The 15,080-nt window shown below is 25.0% G+C and overlaps 1 protein-coding gene across 1 annotated transcript; it reads left to right on the top strand.

Moving 5' to 3' along the window:
- Positions 1-4,389: 4,389 nt before the first annotated feature.
- Bma-ckk-1 lies at positions 4,390-8,605 on the top strand (the record flags this gene model as incomplete). The annotated part of the gene is made up of 14 exons (XM_043077456.1): positions 4,390-4,452; positions 4,678-4,791; positions 5,083-5,136; positions 5,522-5,573; positions 5,661-5,791; positions 6,030-6,088; positions 6,311-6,399; positions 6,522-6,595; positions 6,737-6,836; positions 7,053-7,209; positions 7,363-7,450; positions 7,664-7,842; positions 8,011-8,094; positions 8,485-8,605. 14 exons carry the CDS (start codon positions 4,390-4,392, stop codon positions 8,603-8,605), a joined length of 1,365 nt encoding a protein of 454 aa, XP_042933390.1.
- Between the last annotated feature and the right edge of the window lie 6,475 nt (positions 8,606-15,080).

Genomic DNA, 15,080 nt, shown 5'->3' with positions numbered 1-15,080 from the left:
CAGTTAAGCTTTATGCTTATTGGATTTTAATGCTTAGCAACAATTTACGCTGTGGTAGAACTTTTTGAAATGAATGAAATAATAAAGAGTAAATCTCGAGAGAGAGAGACAGAGAGAAAGGGAGGGGGAGGGAAAAAAAGAAAAAAATGGAAAGCGGAAAAAGAATTTTTCTCTCTTTCTATTTCACTAATTGTTTTCCTCTGAGAGAGAGAGCAATTGATAATGGATTCTTACAGTTTTAGTGTAAATTTTTAGTTTTGGAAATGAAAATAAAAAATTTTAATATTTTTTATTTAATTTTTTCTTTCTTACATTTGTTTTCTTTTTTTTTTAAATTTCAAATAAATAACAGTTGCTATATTAGGATTTCTTGTGAAGCAAATGGATAGGAAATTAAAAATTTTTTTTAAATTCTACAATGTAGCGCTTAGTTTCCTGGTAATTTAATTTTTAAAAATTAAAAGAGTTTAATATAAGATGAAAGTGTAAAATGAAACTTAAATTTTACTTTAATCGATTTTGCATAATGGCAAAAATTTTTTATGCTAAAACATATTTCTATCATTTTTCCTTTCAAAAAGATAAAAACCAAAAAAAAAAAAAAAAAGAATTATTAAATTAATAATTAACTATAATCAGTTTTTAAAAATATTTCATTCCATCCGAATGTTTCATTTTCTACAATTGATGAATTCAATATTTTCTAAATTTATTTTTCAATAAAATTTGAATTTCTAAATCTGACAATTATTTTGTTAGAATTGTTTAGATGAAATGAAATATTTTATTCTTTTGTTGAAAGAATGTTTAATACTTTGTTTATTTCAATGCTATGAAATAAACACTTTTACTTGATTTAATATCCAACACTCATTGTTAACTTATTAAAATAACAGATGAAAATGTCGTCTTTCATTAAAAATTTTCATTTAAAATAGTATTATCAAATTTTCTGAAAATTCTTAAAAATTTTTTCAAACATTTCTGAGATTTATTTCAAACTTAGAAATATAGCAACAATTATTAAATGTATATTTAGTACTGTCTTTTCTTTTTTTTCTATTTTTGAATATTTTTCTGCTTCTACAACATTCTTCAAGAAAATTGTTTAAATTCTAATTCAAACTGAATTTTATAGAATATGATAAATTCTCAAATAATATGTGCTAAATAATATTTAAAACCTTAACTTCTGTCTTTTTTTTTGTTAGAAATTGAAATTTTGATTATTTTTAAATGATCAGCTAAAGGATTGAAATTTTTAAATAATATTTATTCCTAGAATAATTCAGATTTGTAGCAAAAGTTTAAGCTTAAATGAAGAAACAGGAATAGGAAATAAAACATAATTGTTGTTCATGTTATTCAAGATGGGCAGTTTTTAAATTAAATTTTTAAAAATTAGCCAAATTTTCACTTACTTTCTTGAATGATTGATAGGCCATCATCACATAACTATTTTGTCATTCTATTCATTAAAAAAAATTTCCTAAATTTTATTCCTTTTTGAATTTAAAAGTATCACATATTGTTGAGATAATATCATTTCAAGATATTTGTACATTCATTTCTAATCTATATGTATTCTTTTAAATTTAAAAAAAAAATCAAAAAATTAAAGCTTTTAATTAATTAATTTACAAACATTTTTGTAAGTCAAATTTCTTTTATCTGATTTTTTTCAAATTAAATTCCATGAACTTTGGTTTCAATCTAAAAAATTTTTTTCCATATTGATTGGTTTATTTTTTTCATTTAAACTATATTTTAGTTTATTTAAGTTCAAGTTTGTTTGAATTTTAACTTAAAAACTTGCTACACACTATAAAAGTAGATCGATTTTTAGCTTCAGTTTTTTTTATTACTACATGTATTTCAGGTGAGTATTTTTCCTGATATTTTTGATTATATTTATTATAAATGTTAGTATAATTGTAATAAAGCTAATATGCGACAACAACCGGATCGGTGAGCACACAAAGCAAATATGAGACAGCAACCGGATCGGTGAGAACATAAAGTAAGTGTGGGACAGCAACCGGATCGGTGAGCACATAAAGTAAGTGTGGGACAGCAACCGGATCGGTGAGCACATAAAGTAAGTGTGAGACAGCAACCGGATCGGTGAGCACATAAAGTAAGTGTGAGACAGCAACCGGATCGGTGAGCACACAAAGTATGAGACAGCAACGGGCCAAATGTTGCAATGATTAATAACAAATATTGTTACGGTTGTTTGCTTATTACAAATTTTAAATTTATTTTATTTACAAAAAAATTATATATTTTGATATTTTTTAAATAATTTTTTTCAAATTGTTATTGTATGAATTTATTTAAGATGGTACAATCATTTATATTTTGATTGAATTTGAATGAAAAGAAATAATTAAAGATGACAATAACTTAATTGCAAATAATATATTTCATTTAATAGAAGAAAGATCTCAAAGTTTTCAAAAATCAGACCAAATTCAATTCTTTTTAAGTAATAATTTTGAATTAAATACTATTTGAATTTTATTGACAATTATTAATAATATAATTGATTATATCATTAATAATTAATCATTAAAGCGAAAAGTTTTTTTTTCAGAAAAAAAAGTTTTAAAAAATCTTACAGAATGAGCAATTTTATTTTGTTTAAATTTTATTAACTATTCTGCTTGTCACTTTTGGGCGCTTTTTATAATTTCTGCCTTTTGTTTTATATTACTTGGATTGATATAATTTTAAGCATTTGATAAAATCATTAATAAATTTTTATTATTTCTCAACTAATTAATTAATTAATAATTTAGTAAATGATTATAAAGCTTTGCTACCTTTATTTTCAATTTGATATTTACCATTTATCATTAGTATATATCATTTAAAAATGTCTCATTAAAAAACATTTTAAAAAATATATAAAAAAAAAAATTATCATTAAAAAACAAAATTACCTTAAAATACTCATACACATTCTGTTTTCTTTTTTTGTTTCTCCTAAAATTCTTTCTCTCTGTCGAAAAAAATAGGAAACACTTTGCTGTTCAAACCGAAAAAAGTTGTAAGTAATCCTAAGAGAAATATATTTTTTCTTTTCTCCATTACTTAAAGAGAGAAAAACACTCTCAAAAATTTTATTTCAATCATATTTTGTTGTTAAATTGCATATATTCATTTACATATTTAATTAAATTTTTCATTTAACATTTAAAATGCCAAAAACAATTATTTGTTAGAAAATTAATTCGACAAATAATGAATAATTTGTTTTTAAGTTTTATTATTTCTCAAACACTTCTTATTCGCTAAAATTCCATAAATTTAATTACTATCATATTATGATTTCAATAGAAATGTTGAAATCTATCTAATTTTAAAGAAATAAAAAATTATTTTAGCTTTTTCAATTCATAGTTTCTCTTAAAGATTTGAAAATTTTCACTTTTTTTTTTCTGTAATGGCAATGTGCCAATTAGTCAATTTTAATTTCAAATTTGTTTATTTAATTTTTTTTCTTTATGTGATTTTTTTTTTTTTTTTTTGCAAAAATTGTTGTCGCTTATTATATTTTACGTAAATTTTCTTCCTTTTTTATTAGTAAAGTTTTAAGGAAATATTTTGGGTCTTTTTTTGGGGAAAATTAGAAATATATTTAATTTATAATGGATCAAAGTAAGATCTGTAAAGTGAGCTATTTAATTTCCAATAGATTAAAATAAGATTTTTGAATTACTCAATTTAGAATTGGTTAAAGTAAGATCTGTAAAGTAGCTATTTAATTTCCAATAGATTAAAATAAGATTTTTGAATTACTCAATTTAGAATTGGTTAAAGTAAGATCTGTAAAGTGAGCTATTTAATTTCCAATAGATTAAAATAAGATTTTTGAATTACTCAATTTAGAATTGGTTAAAGTAAGATCTGTAAAGTGAGCTATTTAATTTCCAATAGATTAAAATAAGATTTTTGAATTACTCAATTTAGAATTGGTTAAAGTAAGATCTGTAAAGTGAGCTATTTAATTTCCAATAGATTAAAATAAGATTTTTGAATTACTCAATTTAGAATTGGTTAAAGTAAATTAATTCACATTTGTATCAAAGTGATTAATATTCGTTTTTCAAAATAATTTCATATTTAATAACATTTTGATATTGCAAATCTTTCCTACTGCTAAAATATTTATTTTGCATTAATTTGTGGTTCATTTTTTTCAGTTCTATTCAAAATGAATGAATGTAATAAATTTGATTAGCTGAATTACTGACTAATTAATTAATTAATTAATTACAATGTTTCCCAAAATTCTTATCAGAAGAAAGAAATATTGTTATCAATGAAATGGTTTTTTTTTTTCCATAATAATTCTATTAAATCAAAAATATTTGTATAATTCCAATGGATATTAATTACTGTGACACTTGGCTACGTCGCCGGAAATCATCATTCTGTTCCGGAACGGTATGGATAAATAGCTTAAATTAGCTTAAATTTTATCCTTAAATATGCCATACATTTTTACACTAAATCAAAAGTTCCTTTTTTTTTTGTTTTAATAGAAACTTTTACTACTAAATATTGAAATGAATTTAAAGTGTAAAATTAATTCTAAAAACATTTGCAGCAATAATAATTTAATTAATTGATAAAAAATGAAGAAATTCAATAAATTTATCTATCTTACAGCAAACATTATCACCACCGAATGTAAATTATTCATTGAAACGATGGCTTCAGCAAGGTATCGATGAAAAGTATAAACAACTTAATCAGTATCGCTTTATACAGGAAATTGGACAGGTAAATAAGAGATAATACTTCAAAAATTGTTAAATTTTAGATTTTTGCAACTTTTAACTTTTCTCTTTTTTAACATTTTGTTTAAGCTTTCATTACGAAAATGAAATAAAATTGTTTGCGATTTGCAAATTTACAAAATTTGTTCAAAAGAAACTTTTATGTTTATTTGATATGATTACCCTTTCCTTCCCGATAGATAGTGATTAGTATGATGAGAAAGTGGAAAACAATTTTAATTAAAAATTCTTTCTGTTTTTTTTTTCTTGAAATTGAATTAATGGTTGATTTTAGGGTTCCTATGGAATAGTGAAACTAGCTTATAATGAAGAAGACAAGAATTTATACGTATGCTTTTCTTATGCATATTTAAAATCATAGAAAAAATAAAAAAGTACAAGAATTAATTAGCGAATTTTGTAAAAAACATTTAACTTTTGGAAATATTCTGTGAAATAATTTAATAAAACAAATTTTAAAATTTAAACAATTTTTCTTAAACAAAAAAACAACAGCAAAGTGATATTATATAAATCATTAAAATTTATTCTAATTTATTGAATAAATTATGAAATCTTTGCTTTTTAAAATTTAAAATAAAAATTCTGTTTGTTTGAACAAACTTTAATATTTTGAAAAGAAAAAATAATTTAAGATTTTATTTTGCTGAATTAAATTTGCATTAATTATGATTTAAATTATTTATTTTTTAATTATTCAATTTTAATTGCAGGCGCTAAAAGTGCTCGATAAGATGAAATTGCTCAAAAATTTTGCATGTTTTCGTATGTTGCACATTTCTATTATAAATTTTTTTTTTTAAATTATTTGAATATTTTAACAATTTTATGAAATTGAAATTTCTTCCGTAGGTCCTCCACCAACACGTCGAATTAATAATTATTCGTCAGTGCGATTCCCACGTGATCCTATAAAAGCTGTGCAACGTGAAATTGCAATTTTGAAAAAGCTCAGCCATCCAAATATAGTAAAACTTGTTGAGGTAATTATCATAAATTTTACTTATTTCTTTTCAAATGTTTAATATTTAAATTTTTTTTTCTCTAAGATTGCAAAAGAAAAAACAAAATTTTTGTTCCCAATGAATATTTCAAATAAATGTAGAAATTAAGAGAAAGAGAAAGTTTAATGTAAGTAATTAATTAATAAATATGATTGTACATTTTTGCAAATTATAAGATAACAAATAAGTTAGATAATTAATGTAAGTTATATTTCAGGTTTTAAGCGATCCAAATGATAGATATTTGTATATGGTCTTCGAATTACTTGAAAATGGGTAAATTAATCCATAAAAAATTGTTTTAAATTAAATTTATAAAATTATAGAAAGTAAAATGGAAATTTCGAGATTTTTAATAATTACATTTAATATTACTATTAAGTTAAGTTACAAAATTTTGTTAATAATAAAATTATATGTTTAGCTTATTTTTATTACAAAGTTTTTAAAAATTATTTTTAGAAATAAACAAATTTACATGAAAAAAAATTTTTTCAGACCTGTTTTAGAAATTCCAACGGATAAACCATTAGATGAAAAAACTGCATGGCTATACTTTCGTGATACTGTCAAAGGACTTGAATATCGTAAGAATAGATTTTTCTTTCTCTCTTAACTCCTCCTTTCTCTCTCTCTCTCTCTCTTTGTTTCTTGTTTTTGTTTTTTTTAAATTATTATTTAATAATATTAAACTGAATCATATTTTTAGTTCATTACCAAAAAATAGTTCATCGTGATATTAAACCATCAAATTTATTACTCTCAGAAACAGGTCATGTTAAGGTTTGCTATTTGTTATTTAAATAAAATCAATAAATTTAATTTTCAATATTTCTTAATGAAATGTATTACTTTTAATTTCAAATATCTACGGCATAATTTTTTTTTTTTTAATGAAAGTTTCTTTAACTTTGTAAATTTTAGATAGCAGATTTTGGGATTTCCTATGAATTTCAAGGCATTGATGCATTTTTATGTGGAACTGCTGGAACACCAGCATTTATGGCACCTGAAGCACTTACAGGCCTGTCAATTTTTAGGAAATGTTAAATTTTTCAAATACATTTCATTGCTTATAGTTTAGACATAAAAGCTAAAATGCCATTTCTTGCTTGTAATGATTATTCGGCACATTTTTTTCTTTATTTGTGGATGAGTTTTAACAATTAGTACAATTAATATTAGCTTAATCCCACAATTTAAGCATCCGATATTGCAATTTTCAAGACGTAACTTTCAGAAGATTCGTCGTGCTTCTATAGTGGCCGTGCTCAAGACATCTGGTCATTAGGTGTCACACTGTATGCTTTCGTCTATGGAGTAGTACCATTCTGGGACTCGTACGTGATAGCTTTGCATAAGAAAATCAAAAATGACGCTGTCAATTTTCCGAAAACGCAAGTTACTAATTCTTATTTAGCATTAATTTATCTTCTATAGTGATTAATTCTTAACTTAAAAATCATATTTTGTGGACTGATCAGTTTGATTAAAATAACATCAAATACAACAATTTTGATGATAAACTTTAGTTTTTCTTTTCTTTTCAGGTCCGTAATAAGCAAATCTTTGAAATTGCTAATTTTAAATTTACTCAAAAAAGATCCAGGCTTACGGCTTATGCTAAATGAAATTAAGGTAAAAAATCTTCAGTATCTTTTTCTTTTCTTTTTCCATCTTAAAGAATGTTAAATTTGAAAAATTTTCCATTTTACAATCAAAAATAAATTATTTGAAAGATATTTCCTGAAAGTGTGATGAAATAAAGAGATAAATTACTAAAATAACAATTATTGCAAATTTTACAATTCCAATTTTAATTACAAATAGATTAATCGGTAATACTTTTAGGAACACAATTGGGTGACACAAAATGGTCGCTATCCAATGCCATCTGAGACTACAAACTGTGAATTAATAACGGTAACAAATGAGGAAATTCAAAATTGTGTACGAAATATACCACACTTAGATACATTAATTCTTATTAAATTTATGGTACATCGTCGAAGATTCGGCAATCCATTCAAGTAAAACTTTCTTTCTTTTCTTGTAATTTACATAAAATTTTCATACTTTCATATTATAAATGTGTGTGATAAATAAATGCAAATGAAAATGATATTTGAGAATAATTTTTTATTTTTTTAATCAAATCATTCAATAACAATAAAAATTTAAAAATGTACAACATTTAGAATTATGAGAAAGACATCAGAATGTAACTCATTATTGACTACTAATCGACATAATGAAAAGATTATCAAGTCCGATATCAGCAAGTTTGTTTCTTTTTTTTTTTTTTTCAAAATATCTCTAAACTAATATTTTTAGCATATTTCATCCAATTCGAGGTTTTTTTTATTATAATTAAAAATTTTTTAATTAACTTATAACAGTAACAGCAATATTAATTAGCAAAAATGTATTGGAAAATAAATCAAATCAAAAGTTCAAAGTGCTAAATTTTAAACCAATTAAGAGTTTTCTTTTTAAACTACAATACAAAGTTTGCTAAGTAAATGTTAATTGGATAAGTTATGCCAATTATTAAAAAGAAATATTTTTCAAAACTTTGAAGTATTAGCTGATGAATAGTTGAAATCAATGAAATGGATAGAATTTATTCTTCATTTGCATAAATGTTTATGCTATTATCAGTTAAATTTCAGATCGATGGATGTGTTAAATGCTAAAACAAAGAATTTATTGCTAAATGCTGGAACAATAAAAGCAAATAGAAGTGAAAGTGTTGATAAGAAAGTGAATCGAAGTAGTGGCAGTTGGCTTTGATCAATTTCAAATTAAATTTTTTTTTTGCTTTTTTCTATGCTTGAAAAGATGAGAAATCCTAAATTTAAAATATTTATGTTAATAAGTATTATTGTGTATGAATTATAGTGAGAATATAACAATGTTAAACTGATCACATCACATTCACTTTAATTAGTAGTTAAAGTTTCATATTCAAATTTCAAACTTATCAAGTCAATTATGATTTCAGTGCAATTTATTCAGTTCCTGACCAAATTAAGGTATAATTGCTGATGTTAGCAGATTTTAAATCGACAATTTGAGATTTTTTCATCCTAAAAGTGCAAGCAGGTTTATACTTCATTTTGCTTCTCGACTACTTGCAGTATTGTGCATATCTCAAAAAAATTTTTAGTGCTTTACAAATAATTATTAAATCATCTATTGATGCTTGTTATCAGTGATAAAATTCAACTTTCAAACATCACATTAATTCTAGTTATATATCGAATGGTAGAAGATAATTCTTTGTTAAATCGTTATTTAAATTTATCCATAAATAATATTTCTTGTTGTATGAATTGAATAAAAATGAAAGCTAAGTTATCACATTTGATAGCATGTAACAAACTTCAAAACGTTTTCCGAAAAAACACAAAATGATACACAACTTTGCACCAAACAAAAAATTATGAATCAATTAAAATTAATTTGAAATAAAAGTACAAATAAAATTTACTGCAACTTAATTGAAAATGAATCAAATTTTTATTCATTCGTATTTATAGATCAGTTTCAATTTAATGTTAATAGTGTTAAATTATTTTTTACATGATTATTTAATACAGCAAATATAACAAAGATTAAAACTTAAGATCGGAGTATCAGATTCGTTCTTCCGTTTTAAGAATTAATAACAATTCAATTTCACAAAATGAAGTAAAACAAAACGTCAAAAAGTGATTTAGAACTGACTTGTGATTATTTAATACAAGCAAATGTAACACTCAAAAATGATATTAAAAAGTGAATATTTTCTTTTAAAGATAAATGCATTTAGAGATACTAATAATATTTTAAGAAAATACGGAATTATTGCTTCAACAGAATAAGAAAAATTTTTTCTAGAATTCCTTCCTTTTAAACCCCTTCTGATCTTTCTAATTGCAATTAACATCAGATCCCATTGATCTGTTTTGTCATCATAGTAATAATGATAATAAGGAATAGTAATTATCATAGTGTCAACTGATTATGACAGATCAATAATGTTCGAATCACAAATATAATTCGGAAACAACAATTTACTTAACAATTCGCAAGCTTTTTTCTTCAACAAAGTGTAATTAAAATCTACTAAATAACTAGGTAAATAGAGCAGGCAACAAATTATTGGGTAGTCAACCGAATAGATAAGTTCGAAAATGGATTGAGTAGGACAAGGATAGGTTGACATTGGTGACACTGCTAGTAGCATGCATACCTTTTGCTCATTAGTTATCTTTGGATAGACTAAATAAAGCTACTATAAATTAGATCAGAAAAGCTCACTATCCAGTTTTTTCCTTTTGATTACTAGACTTCTATTCAAATTGTGGTGATGTCTGTGTGTGTCTGTGTGTATGTGCGTGTGTGTGTGTGTGTGTGTACGGAAGCACAATACTAGGAGGACATTAAGGAATGTCACATCAGTGTCAAATCATCTTCTATGGAATTGGAAAATAAATTCCATATGATAATAAAATCGGTTTGGTAGAGTTCCCGAACATATCACTGTTATCACATCCATCTCTTATCACATGTTTGAATAACAATGTGTCTTCTTGTCATTCATTCATTCATTCATGCACAAAACTAACACAAATCTGAAATCTCACAGAGGTATGTGATAAGCTGATAATCTTGTATGTGATAAGCCTAGGTTATCATAACTGTACAAATATATTCGATTGTTCATTCCATAAAAACAAATGTGAAATACTAATATTGTTTATCTTAAATGCTTCTTATCAGTTTTACTGATACCATAAAACCTAATTAAAGACAAATTTCGAATTCTACTTTGTTTGATATGTGCAATGTTCAATTTTTCTCTTAATCGAAAGTGAAGAACTGTCTGTCGCACCCACTCAAACAGTTCTCTTTTATAAAAATAAAAAGTTGTGTGAGATTAGCAAGTATGAATATCTCTTAGAGCTATTCTCTTACTCTGAACTTTAGTAATAATTTGTTTTTATTTCGTTGATGAGTTCATAGTTGCAAGCATTTGGCCGCTGACACTGCAGAATTCAAATATTTCAAAATGCTAATTTGACGTATCACTGATATAATTAGATTTTTTTGTGAAATACATTTCTGATCACATTTTGCTATCATTCTGCTATCAAACATTTCAGATCAGATCAAAGTCTCTTCAAATTAAACTTGGATCAGCATAAGGATGTGTTAATACAATGTGCTGTCAACAATCTATTCTATGTTTATTTCGAAGAAAACAAAAATTTAAATGACCGAGTCGAGAAGTATTTCGAGAGCAGGTATATTAAAAAAAAAAATTTATTTATTTAATTTCCTTGTTCAAAACTTAGCAAAATAATATCAGTTGTTGCAAAAAGGATTTATTTTTGAATGCAGTTGTCAAAATTTTTGCTTTTTGAGAATAGCCGTGAGCCTTACCTTTCAGACCCATTAAACAATTCTCTTCCCTTAATAAGCTATCATTTTTTAATATTGGAGAAAATCCATCTAATAGTATATCAAGATATCAAGAAAATTAAAAAATGACAGCCTATTAATTTAGGAGCATAAAAATTTCATATAAAAATCTCTGATACTTTGTAATAATTGATGAATGTTGCCGATTCTACTACAACCTTAGGTAACGATAATGTAGCAAAGTTTAGTTTTTCGAACAAAATAAAATAAAAGATGAAATAAAATATTTGAATTTTCTAGTTCGTTGATCTTCAATCTAGTACAACTCTAGACAATCATAAATAGAAGTTTGGGAAAAACGTGACTGATACAACTTCCTAGAATTCTCAAGATTGTCACCTATTCAATGACATCTACTTCTAATGAACCTTAAGTTTTTTTAGAAATGTTGTAATTATTTAATAATCTGATGAAGTCATGGAAAATCGTTTAAAAAAACTCAGGTCAGAGGTTTTTTTTTTTCTTTATTAATTAGCATTGAAGCCAATAAATATAAATGAAGCTCGTCCTATTTTTTTTTTTTTTTTTTTTTTTTAAATAAATCATTTTTCTAAATGATAGTAATATGCAATGTCTCCAAAATCACTGGTAATTCCATGCGAGTCAAAAAAATCTCCAAGAAATTAATTTGTGATGAAGCAATGTTCGCTCTTAATTGTAATTTAGAATGTTTCCCATTATTTAGAGATAATTCCCTGTGTTGAAAAAAAAATCAATGAAGCACTGAGTGATTCTATAATTCCGCAATATTCAAATCAGAGCGCACTTTGACAGTTACTATCAGTGTGAATATTAACAAATGACTATTTGTCGCATTTATTAATTCCATTTCAATTTTACGAAAATTTCTTTTTCTGAAATTTGTGTCGAAGTTTTCTACTTTTGTGGTTTTGGAAAGAATCCTTTAAAATCTTTTAAAATTAATCAATGCGAAGCAAAGTGGTGCATATGTTTCACTTCTCCGAAAAGTGCTGTTCCTCCCAATTCTCACAAGTAAGTCTTACAGTGTCACACCTGAACGGACAACTTCCACTGTGAACTTTGTCACCTTTCACCCTTCTCATTCACTCTCCTTCACAAGTATCTCTCTCCCCTCTTCAAATCTATTACCCAAGCAAAACTGTCAACTCACCTCATCACATCAAACCCACCTGTGTGTACCTGTAAGTCAATATGTCACTTACTACGACTTAAGCAAACTAACGCATACACAAACACTACACGAATATACCACCTTGCTCCCTCCGTCTCTATCCCTCTGTCCAACCCTTCTTCCAGAATTACTGTACTCTCTGTCTGACAGAAGACAAATCTCTCAGTTCAATTCATTATCACTTTGAAATTAAACCAACAAAACGAGTGGACCATATTACAAATATAAAAGAAACAACTGACAAACAACCATTGCAATTTGCAATTTGCAACTCAAAGAGATATGCGACAAGCGAAACTCACTTCCATCGCTTAACACAAAATATTGCAATAAAACACTCTCACTCCTCCCCCTTTCTCTCTCTCTCCCTCTCAAAAAAGGAAAACTTGAATAAGAACACACAACTCACATCTTTCTAAACAAATCTTTTCAACAATGTGCCGACCATATCTTAATTTCTATCTATATCTCTTCTTATGATAATAACTTCAAGTGGATTTGAAAAATGACAGTTCAATTTAAGAAGCAACAGCAGTTAGTATGAATATGGAAAGTTTTTGAAAAGTTAAGTAAGAATGAATGAATTTTATTCCTTGTATTAAATTTTCATCTTTTTACTGCCTAATTAAGTAATTAATTAATTAATTGACCAATGAAATGAATGATTGATTCTCATTGCTAGCAACTTGTTATCTCATTTCTTATCATTGAGGATGCAACCTTGTGAAAATATTACCTATTTGTTACTTATGAAAAGATTAAATCCAATCAATAACCAATTTTTGAGAGTAGTAAGATAGAGTGATAGTAGATGAGCCAGAGAAGACTGATAATCCATTGAGACTATTACCGCCGCTTATGACTCGACCCATATGACCCGACCCATCAGTACCACTTAATGAGCTAATTTAAAGATTCTAAGGCATTTTGTTGATTAATTAATATATTCGTGCTAAAATTAGAAACTTTAAACTTTTGCATATTTTTTTTTTGGGAGTAAAAAATGATAGAATATTTGAATATAACGATGACACTTTTAAGAAGTTACTGCAATAAATTCTTAAAAGTTGTTTTAACTTACTTTCTCTCTTAATAGTTTAATAAACAATTATTATATAATAAAGTTAAATTTGTTTTTTAAGATTAATTAAAATTGAACTAATACCGTTGCTGAAAAACTTAAATTATTGTTGAGTATTAACGATAAAGTGTAAGTTACGTAAAAGATACACTTATTGATAGTTTTATTCATAAAATTAGTATAGCCGAAAAGTCTAATATGCATTTTAAGGTCTATATGTAAGCCATCAGAGCCTAAAAAAGATATTAGAATCATATAAATAGAAATTAATTGTAAGCGATTATCAGTAAAAAGAGCTATTTAAAAGCCATAAATTTATTAAAATTTCGAAAAAAAATTAGAATCTGATATAAAAAATATAATAAAAATGTTCATTTTTATAAATTTAATAGACGCTTGTTTCTAAGACAATTATTATTTGCATTGTAAATTTAATTTTATTCTGATTATTTCATTTCACAGTACTTAGGCTAAGCAAACATTTGACATTTAAAGAACTGTTTGAATTATTTATAACAATTGAAAATGACATTAACAGATTTAATAATATTTGGCGGATGGTAAATAACTGAAGCAAAGATCAATTTTTTTTGCTCTTTCATTGAAAATTAGAGAATAAGAAATTAAAATATACATTAAACATTAAATTATTGTAATTTCAATCAAAATTTTAGCAAAAGTTAAATGAATTAAAAACTAAAATATAAGAATAAAGGAATCATTGAGAATACGAATACATTTCTCATTTCATTGTTTTTAGTTCAGTCAAACTACATTTCACATTAAAGAAAAGAAAAATTATCTAAGTTAAATTATATTAACTCTCAAAGTCCAAGTCAAAAATTCTCATGAAAATGAGATAAAATATACAAAATTGCTTAAAGAAGTTATTCAAACGTAGTAAATTTTGGAAATAATGGATAAAAGCTATTATAATATTAATTTTTCAATGGAAGGATTTGATTACTAAATTTATTTCAAAAGCAAATTTGTAGTTAATGAATAATTAAAAGCATAAACTATGAATAATTATTTTCTTGATTTTCCATTCTAATTTAATGATAGCATTGATTGAAGTATTTTGACAAATAAATTAAAATTGATAAGAAAGGGTTGGCACTTTGAAATATCACAGTATTGATTAAGGCTAATTTATTTCAATTTTAGATAAATTTTCCTAATTGAATTAATTAACTCTATAGAATTAGTGTTGCTTTTTGTTCGTTTTCTAATAAACAAACTTTGAAACATATCGGTTCAACCGAATCCTGAAAATCTTTACCTGCAAATATTGCTGAAGAAATGATAAAAAGAATAGGAGTGAAACAAAGAAATGAAAGTGAAATGAAAGAATCAAATAAATCTGTTTGGATAAAGAATTAAATTGGATGAAAAATTTTATTTGATGGCGATAATTGTTGTTAAATTCTCTTAATTTTCTTTTCCTTTATTACTAAATGATAATAACAATACTAGTAAAGAAGCTGTGATAATCGACTGATAATTCATTGTTTCAAACTATCTGGTAGAAATGATAATTTATTGATTATTATAATTAGTATGGT

The sequence above is a fragment of the Brugia malayi genome (genome assembly GCF_000002995.4).
Source record: "Brugia malayi strain FR3 genome assembly, contig: Bm_v4_Chr1_scaffold_001, whole genome shotgun sequence".
In the NCBI taxonomy this organism is placed as follows: domain Eukaryota; kingdom Metazoa; phylum Nematoda; class Chromadorea; order Rhabditida; family Onchocercidae; genus Brugia; species Brugia malayi.
Note: the sequence above shows the minus strand (reverse complement) of the source record. Positions and strands in the feature narration are given on the sequence as shown.